This window comes from Mustela nivalis (assembly GCF_964662115.1).
Source record: "Mustela nivalis genome assembly, chromosome: 6".
Lineage (NCBI taxonomy): Eukaryota > Metazoa > Chordata > Mammalia > Carnivora > Mustelidae > Mustela > Mustela nivalis.
The window spans coordinates 110,339,434-110,348,958 of record NC_139025.1 but is presented as its reverse complement, the minus strand read 5'-3'; the positions used below and the strand labels follow the sequence as shown (position 1 = coordinate 110,348,958).

At 34.4% G+C, this 9,525-nt stretch overlaps 1 protein-coding gene across 1 annotated transcript in view; it reads right to left on the bottom strand.

Moving 5' to 3' along the window:
• Positions 1-1,247: 1,247 nt before the first annotated feature.
• The window catches only part of PYGO1 (pygopus family PHD finger 1), a 29,917-nt gene continuing 21,639 nt past the window's right edge, over positions 1,248-9,525 (bottom strand). The window contains exon 3 of the mRNA XM_082733840.1: positions 1,248-9,181. Coding sequence (XP_082589966.1) covers positions 8,057-9,181 — 1,125 coding nt within the window. The 3' untranslated portion in view covers positions 1,248-8,056. The remainder of the gene's footprint in view (positions 9,182-9,525) is intronic.

Here is a 9,525-nt window from a genome sequence, read left to right as displayed (position 1 = left end):
TTAATATTAAGATTTGTTTAACGTGTGTGATTGATTTGACAGATGTTTTTACATTGAAAGAAGGTTAGTGGGTTTGGTTGGGAGATGGAATTTTCTTTTTTTTTTTTTTTAATCTTACATTTTTTTCAGTGTTCCAGAATTCATTGTTTATGCACCACACCCAGTGCTCCACGCAATATGTGCCCTCCATAATACCCACCACCAGGCTCACCCAACCCCCTACACCTCCCTCCCCTCCAAAACCCTCCATTTGTTTCTCAGAGTCCACAGCCTCTCATGTTTCATCTCCCCCTCCAATTTCCCCCAGTTCACTTTTCCTTTCCTTCTCCTAATGTCCTCCATGTTATTCCTTATTAATTCTTACTTAATTGACTGATTTTTAAAGTAGGTTCCACTCCCCAATGGAGCCTAACATGGGGCTAGAACGTTCTATCACAACCCTTAGATCAAGACCTGAGCTGAGGGGTACCTAGATGATTCAGCCAGTTAAGCATCGAACTCCTAATCTCAGCTCAGGTCATGATCTTGGGGTCATGAAATAGGCCCTGCCTTGGGCTCCACACTGGGCATGGAACCTACTTAAAAGCAAAAACAAAAAACAACCCAAACAAAAAGACCTGAGCTGAGCCTGAGTTGGACACTTAAATGACTGAACCACCCAGGCATCCCCTTCCATATATTTAAGTAGAACTTTCATGCATTCAAATTTTATCTTGATGTAATTTTATCTTATTGCTATTTTTGTTACCTCTTATGCCAAGTTGCAACAACACATTCACATGCATCTTTCCATGTAAGATTCTAGACAGTTAATGATTTTTTCCAACAAATTTTGGAGGTCTTTTGTAAACATGATCTGATCTTAATATTGCTACAGTGGTGTCTCCGTTTCAGAGATTGTTAAGCTGCTGAGGTTGTAGAACTCCTCTCCAATTAATTTTCTGTTAACAGAACTGAAGTCCTAATCTGTTAAAATCAAGACAGAGACAGGTTATGCTCAGATTTTTAAAGAGAAACTCAGGACTCAGTGTTATGTATAAACTTCATGGGGCGGGGGGAAAGAATGCATATAACTAGGCCTGTCCAAAAGTAATAGCTTGGTCCTCAGTATAAAACTAAATTCCTGGAAAATTGTAGGCTATTGCTCTGGTAAATGTTTCCTGGAACATTTCCTGCCCAAAGCCGAGACTGTCATACCTATAACCTAAGATTGTCCTGTTGAAAATCAAGCACTTTAAAAAAAGTTATTTTTCTCTTTAAAAACTAGCTTTATTTAAAAGAATCTGAGGCATAACACTATAGGAACAAACTTACAATACATATTGTTCAAGAAAGCCTGCCATACATAATTTCTACTAATAGTAGGTCTAAATACTGATAAATAACATTCTTTATACAATGCACAAATGACATTTAGTATGAACCTTGGAAAGAATGGCCAACAATAACATGGACTGTTTTGACAAGAGAACCTCTACTCGTCTTACTACTTATCTGAGAATAAAAAACTAAAATGCGGAAGATAAGTTAAACTTCTCTTAAATTCTACCATGATGTCTGAGGAAGAAAGAAAGGGATCAAAAGGAGGAAACTATAAGAATTAAAGATCTTAAAAGAAAAAGAAAAAATTGGCTTACCACTATTAATAGTAATTATTAAAAAGTAATTCAGAATTGAGAATTTTTGGTTTAACACTTGGAAGCCCTTAGACAAACTATCTATTATCCACTATATTCAATTAGTGACCAAGCCAATTTTATTTCTCTGAAAACTGTAACCTGTACAAAACCATACAAAGAAAATAAACAATTTTGGGGTAACCTCATCATTTCATACTTTAAATTTTTCCACAAAGCAATTCATGAATCATTTAATACTAATACTTCTTTAAACCTCTATAACTTAAATAGAAAGAGACTCATTTCTCAGTGATTATATGTGAAGATGCCAGGGAAAAAGATGAATCCCTAATATGTAATTCTAAATTTTTAACCCCAAAATAGACCCATGTAAACACTGTGCATTCAAATCAAATATAATGGAATTGTGCCATAGTATGGTATATGGCATTTTTTAAAATATCGAGAACTGAATCAGATTTATGGCTATGTCAATCTTATTAATAGCTGATAATTAAATGTACAAAATACACCACAACATCCATGCCAAAAACGATGCTGTATAGAGATATCATTAACATAAATAGGTAAACATTTATCTTGTAATATATATCACTAATATAGTAAAACCTTATTCAGGGTAGTTTGAATTGATAAAAGTCTAAAAATTTGAATACTTTAAAAAGATATGCAGTTTAAGCACTCATAAGCATTCTTTTTTTTTGCTTTCAAGTATACAATTTCAAATATACAATTTGCATTGGCCAAGTATTACCTTTTGGGTATTTGTTTTAAAGACAAGAGAATGCTTTTAAAATAGTATTCTCAAATAAATGCTCTATAAAGCTTAATATTTTCCTAAGATTAAACATTTTTTAAACTATCTTGATTATGACTTTTATTAATAAACCTTTCATCAGATAATACAAAGCAACCACCACTCAAGTCCTTGTATCAATGGTTACAAATTCTAAGTAAATCATAGGACTTGTATGGTATCATACTTGCTTTTTAACAAATGAAGATTAGTATTTCTACTTATTTTGGTTAAGGTGAAATGAATAGTATCTTTTTTGGTTGGAAGAGATCAGACTAGGTTCAAGGTCTAGTATATAATTTTAATAGTAAAGACTAAGAAAAATCCTAATATTCACAATTAAGATATTAATTCCTTGATAAGTTGTAACTGTGAAAGGAAAATCAAAATTTTAAGAAGTATTTATTGTATTATTAGTGTTATGAATTGCTAACACCAAATTTTACCCTCTCTCCCATTTCAAAACATCAGGCCATCTACTAATCCATAAATATTGATGTTTCACATACTTCATAGAGTAGCTTAAACATACCAGCACAAGAAATAATTAGTATTACATAGTAATTTCCTTCGCCATAGGAATAAATGTTGGACAAAGTCTGGAAACATTTTATTTTCCAATTTGAATTACAGTAATTTTGCCACAGACCACAGCACTAGTGCATGTGTTACTTTAGACATGCTCTAAGAACAAAACGAAAAATTACTGCAAAAATACATGTCACCAATGTGGAACACACTCAGATTTGTATAAAAGTACTGAACTAATATCCCAAAAAGAGGTATATGTAAACAGTACATAAGGAAGAAATAGTTTTAATATGAAACAGTCATTTAAGTCACATACATCATGATAAGAAGCAGGACTTTCTTTTATAAAAGATATTTTAACTAACAAGCAACATCATCTATGTCACCTACAGAACAAGAAAAGTACAAGTCTTTAGAATAAGTTTTAATATAATTGCAAGTAATGTATTTTGACAAACTATGATCAAGATGAAGCTTATCCATTGGGTTTCATTAAAAATTGTCAAAGAAATACAGGCAGCCTCTGATGAACTCACATCTGGCTTAAAGATAGCCACTGCTCATTTCCCCTAGACTGTATGTCAAGGGAGTTGTTAATGCCAGCCCTTGTCTCCCTACTCCAGGAGTACCTCTAAACTTCCATCTCTGTACCAAGAGTTAGAAAAATGCAGATGTGACTTCTATACTCTTCTATTGGATAAACAGAATAGGGAGAAAGGGGAAGCTACTAATTTTGAAATGAGAAAAAACCTCTGAGTTCATAAGTTGAGGGAAAAAACTGTAAAAAGTCCCAACAATCTAAAGGAAATTGGTAAGTACTCTCAAGAGGCATCCACCAATTCAATAAAAAATACTGCTTCCCACAGTGCCTGAGATGTGGTCATATTGTCTGAAATCCTATTAGATAAAAATTCATTCTGAACTAATAAGCAGTCTTTAAAAATGTTTAATCCCACTTTCTTCACTATTCACATCTTGGTGGAAAACATTTTTCTCTTAAAATCTAGCCAGCCATAACCACAGGGGGAAAAATGGGAATTCTGAATGGAGAAAAGATGAAATTTTGAAGCACAGAGCATCCAGCAAGGGAAAAGGCAAGTTGGCTTATATAGTATTCCACTGGAGGGTTTAGGATGGTAAGAGGACAACTAGGAAACACTAACACCAAGAAACCTAGCTTTCCTGAATCCCACCAGGAAAAAGGAAAGACCCCTGTTTCTTTCTACCTCCTACATTGATTGGTTCCCTAAAGAAAACTGAGTGCTCAGCATGATACTAGTGGTTAACTACATTATGGTTGAAATAAGCCTTTATCAGCTTTCTTAACAATCTAATCATTTTATATAATGTTCCAAACCACTATTTACAAATGACATTTGGGAGCCTGGATGCTCTTAATTGAACTTTTTAATTAAAAAAAAATCAAAATAGCACGAATGTTCATGCATATGAAACCTCTATACACTGTAAAAAAAAAAAAAAATCCAAAAATTCTTTAGCGCTCCCTTAAAAAAATTATTACTTACATTTTTTTTTTTTTACTATTAAATACAATTACTATAGTATACGCTGGACAATAAGTACTAGCACTTTTAATATGTTCAAGACAAACAAGTTTGAAAGAATTCTAGATGAAGACCCCTGATACTTATTTGGATGACTAAAGTCAGCAGAATTCATGGTGACCCACACTACTGAGGTTTTTTCCTACCAGTAGGCAGAGCTGGAAGGCTTAAAAAAAATCAGATTTCTTTATATTGTGTTAATCCAGGAAGAGTAAGCCCCACTAGAAGAAAATCTTGCTTTATGTACATAATCTTCTAATTTGGGTAACAAGAATACTAATAGCAGTACTCTAAAAGTATTTCGCACCAAAGGAAAACACCAATCACAAAACTAATTCTAAGCACTCTATCTGAAGAATAATTTTTCTTTTTACAAGCTAAGCTACTTCGGCATTAGTGAGTCCAGTAGTTCAACAAGTAAGTAGACTAGGAATTCTCTAGTAAAATGAATAAAGCAAGTTCTGGGAAAGGAATAGATGCTTTAAAACTATCAGTAATCTAGCTGTCACGAGAAAGCCTAGCTGCTGAGAGTTAGCCAGGTTGAACTTAGACAAAACTTGAGAATATGGGAGAAACCATGTTTTCCTGCTCAGTTGGGTATGTTTATCTCTCTGGGTGTATGTGCGCATGTGAGATGAGGCCTTCAGTGAAGGAAAAGGATTATATAAAAAATGGTACAATGCTACTGGAAGATTATTCTACCTAAGTACAATTCTTTTCATTACTGAATATCTGAAAATGTTTAGGGTAGCTCATCACTTGTCCTAACAAAGCCATATCAATTTGTATAATAGCCTTTTGGGGTCAAATTGGACATTCTTACACTTTATCACTTTTCCTATCAAAAAACATCTAACTTTTGACTTAGTAATCATATACAGACAAATGTGGAACTAGTTAAGAAAAGTAATTTGAATACATGAAAACATTCACAAACTATGGTTATAGTTTACCTGTGACTCACGGTCAGTCAACCACGGGTTTTTCTCTGAATATTTACAGACTTACTTAAATAAGGTGCTCAGAAGATCTAAATACTTGAATAAAAATTCACTTGTAAGTTTTCAAAAATGGCTATTTGGAAATGGAAAAGAACCACATTACAAATCAAGTACCTTTAGACTAGCTTGGGAGAGGTTACTTCACTTTCACAAAACAACTATTGAAACTGTAAGCAACAGATGGCTTAAGAAAATGCATAATCAATTCTAACAGTAAGTACAACTCAAGTACTACCATGGAGAATGTTAACTCCTGAAGACACTGGAAGTGTCTTCAAAACCAGCACTCACTAGGATTTCAAGATTTCAAGAACAACATAAGTAGGTCCTTAAACATTTAGAAAATCGTGTACTTCAAATATAAAGTAAGCAACATGGAATCTTCAAAAATGCTTCTAAATACATCAAAATTCAGAGTCAGCCAAAAATACTGCATTTTCACCTGCTTCAATTGGTAAAGTTTTCACACAAAGGAGTACCTAGTATAAGAGTTTATATCATTTCATTTCCTAAAATTGTAAAGATATATAATTTACAGCTCTATTGAAAATATTTTGTACTCACCTCTAACTAGTCACAGGTAAATGGAGAAAACCTTCTACTAAATTGTACCATATGAAATTGCTGTTTTTGTAGGTCAAAATTAAAACACTATTTAAAAAAATAAATTTTATTTAATCAAAATATGCATCATGAGCATTAATAGTTTTCTTCTAGTAGGATATTAAGTATTTCATTTTTATAAAATTTGTCATGTCTTCAACTATATAAACTGTTCATATCCCTCCAATTACTGTTTCTTAATTGGAGAACATGTTGTTTATTAAAAAAAAAGCTTCAAATGATGAAAAAGATGGTAGTTTGCTGGATAAAGGTCTGATGACTATAATGGATATGACAAAATTTAAAATCCCAATTCAGTTAATTTTGCTTTAGTGGCTTGTGGCATGCGAGGTCAAGTGCTGTCATGTAAAAGTGTAGGGTCATGTTTATTAACCAAAGAATGGTTTTTTAATCAAGAGTTTCATGCACAATTTTAATTTCTTGGCGAGACACTGCTACTGCTGCTGCTGCTGCTGCTGCTGCTGCTGCTGCTGCTGCTGCTTTACTAGGGTTTAAACAGTAGTAATTAATTATTCTTTTGCAGATCCCTACACGGCCTTCAGAACTTTTTTGGTCACAACGATAATGATGGTGCAAGTTTGGGAGCTTCACCAACATCCAACCATTGTATGAATTGCTATCAATCCTCAAACAGTATCTTGTGGTGTATTTTGTTTGTTTTTTTGTGTGGTTTTTTGGTCACAGGTCACTGTTTTAAGTCTCAGCGAGTACACCTCTGTCTCTGTTCTTGATCATCGCCCAGGAGGATGTTCTTGAGTCCATCGTTACACTTTCCCCAGTCACAACAGAAACTCCTATCTACTTCAAGGCCTTGAAATTGTTGTTTGTAAGTTAGCTTCACCCTGGCTCTTAATTGGTCTTTGCTCAAAATGGATTCTGATCTCCCCCGAGGCTTGTCTTTGAATCCAAATCCCCAGAACAAGATTTTTCAAACCACCACTGAGCAGGTCTCACCAGCTGAGCTTTCTAAAGGCCAACTTGATGTTTCCACCTATGTCATGTGCAGTATGTCCTGGCTTCAAATCGTGTTAAAAGAAGTATTCACAATTCTTCCGAAGACACTATGTTATTTATTTCTCTGGAAAACAATAACAAAACAACTCAATAATTGAAGGAAACTGAATGAAGAGCATAATACTATTGTAATTCTAAACAGCACAACTAGAAACATATTTCACTTCAACTCTACTAACTACAGTCCTTTTTCAACTGATCTCATATTAGCAATTTCATGTGGTACAATCCACAACTTAATGAACAAATACTTACAAAGCATCTACTATATGCTAACTTCTGTTTCATATCTGTATAAACAGACATCTTGAAAAGACTGACTTGAAAATAGGAAAGTCACTAACTTCAAAGACCCGAGTGGGAAGAAATCTGGTAACATACTCTATTTTTTTTTTAAACATCCATTAAAATGTATGCTTTCTTCCATGTTATAGCTACACATATCTTTTCCTGAAAACATGTCAAGTAGATCCTTGAAAAATTTTTTGAACCATTTAATGTAATATTACCAAAGTTCAGCTCTGCAATGTACATTTTTCAATGATTCTAACTTTCTAAAGTCAAAACTTGCCTACATTTGCTATATATTATTTTGAAGCTTCAAGAGGCTTTTTTATGTTTATGATTAACAACAACAACAACAACAACTAACATTTATTAGTATAGTACTTTCTAAAGCACCCCCATATACATTATTCTCATTTAAGATAGCAAACAAGGACAATATAAAATTTGCACTGGTAATGAAGTAGAATATTAACAAAAACTAAGGTAAATAATCTTTTTGTGTGTGCATTTAAAAAAATAATGTAAAACATTAAAACCCTGTGTCACTGAACCTCTGTAAGACACAGGGGGAGGGGACCCTTTAGTTAATGCCGGTGATTAAGCATCACTGCCCACTGCAGGTGGACCAAAAGTCTCTCGAGTGCGCATCAACTGGACATCCTTGTCAGCCATACAGGTGTCACAGCCCCATACTGCTGAGGCCTCTGCAGTTAGGAGGCCATACGCGGTTTCAGTCATTCCAGTGCAGATCCGATGAAACCATTTCTGACAAGAGGCTTCACACAAGATGGCATCCTGATCATCATTCACTTCATTTGTACAAATTCCACAAGGATACACTGGGTCAGAAGAAGAATGGCCATGACGGCTTGGGTGAAGAGAGGATTTATTGCTTTTTTCAGTGGTGCAGGTATCTGGGGCACCTCTGGGTTGTCGCGGCTTATTCTGTGTCCCATTTGCATGGCTGTTATTTGTTGCTTCTGTGGTACTCGAACGGCTATTCTCTTGATTTACTGCATTATTTCGATTAACATTTTTTAATTCGATATTACTCTGATTCACTGTGTCATCCATATTTAAGTGAGGTGGATGAGCAGAGGAATTTTGATTAGTATTTTTGGTTGCTCCTTGACTAAAGTCTTGTTTTTGGGGTGGTGCTTTTGCTTGACTGAAAGTGTTTGGGGGAGGAATAAAAGAATGATTAGATTCTAATGGGGAAGTAAAATTTGCATTATTTCCAGGGACAAAGTTAGATGACAAGTCAGGGTTAGAAACTTGGTTAGCATTCTGTGGAGGAATCTGATTAAAGTTTTCAGCAGGATTCTGTCGAAAATGTTGATTAGGCATATTAACATTCTGACTTAGTGCATTATTATAGGATGGGTTTCCAAAGCTTGAATTATCATGTGGCCCAAAGTTAAAAGCATGAGGTCGATTAAAACCCATGCCCAAAGGATTCTGAGGAAATGGGTGTGGCTGATTCCTGAGTGAGTAAGGACCACAGTATGGGGAAGACATTCTTGGAGGTACGTGAGGTGGCATTCTGAATGTGCTATAGCCTCCAAAGCCAGGATAACCAGGGCCAAGATATGGATTTGATGAAGGTAGTGGTTTATAGGAAATAGTATTATAGTTGTCATCAAATGGATTAGCAGCCACTAGATGGTCAGAGTTTGGATTCGGTGGTGGAGCATACTCAGACAATGGAGGAAAAGAAGGCCCCTGAAATGAGAATGTAGAGTAAAGGACATGTTTCGATCAAAGAAGTTATTAAAACTGTTATCTCAACATGTAACAACCTAGCTTTAATCAAATTTCTCTTGCTTTGTTTATGAAAATCTAATTCATTTGACCTTTCAATTCCAAATAGTTTTCATATTTATATTTAATGATTAAAATGTGTAGACTTCTTTCTTTAAGAAAGGAAAGGAGGTATGCTTTTCTGAGCTCAAACTCATTGTTACTTCAAATTCCAAATGTATTTAAGCTTCAAAAGAAGCTTCATTATGTAACTTTCATTTAATATGCTTAACTGTAATTCTGGAACCTTTCACTTAAACCATAAA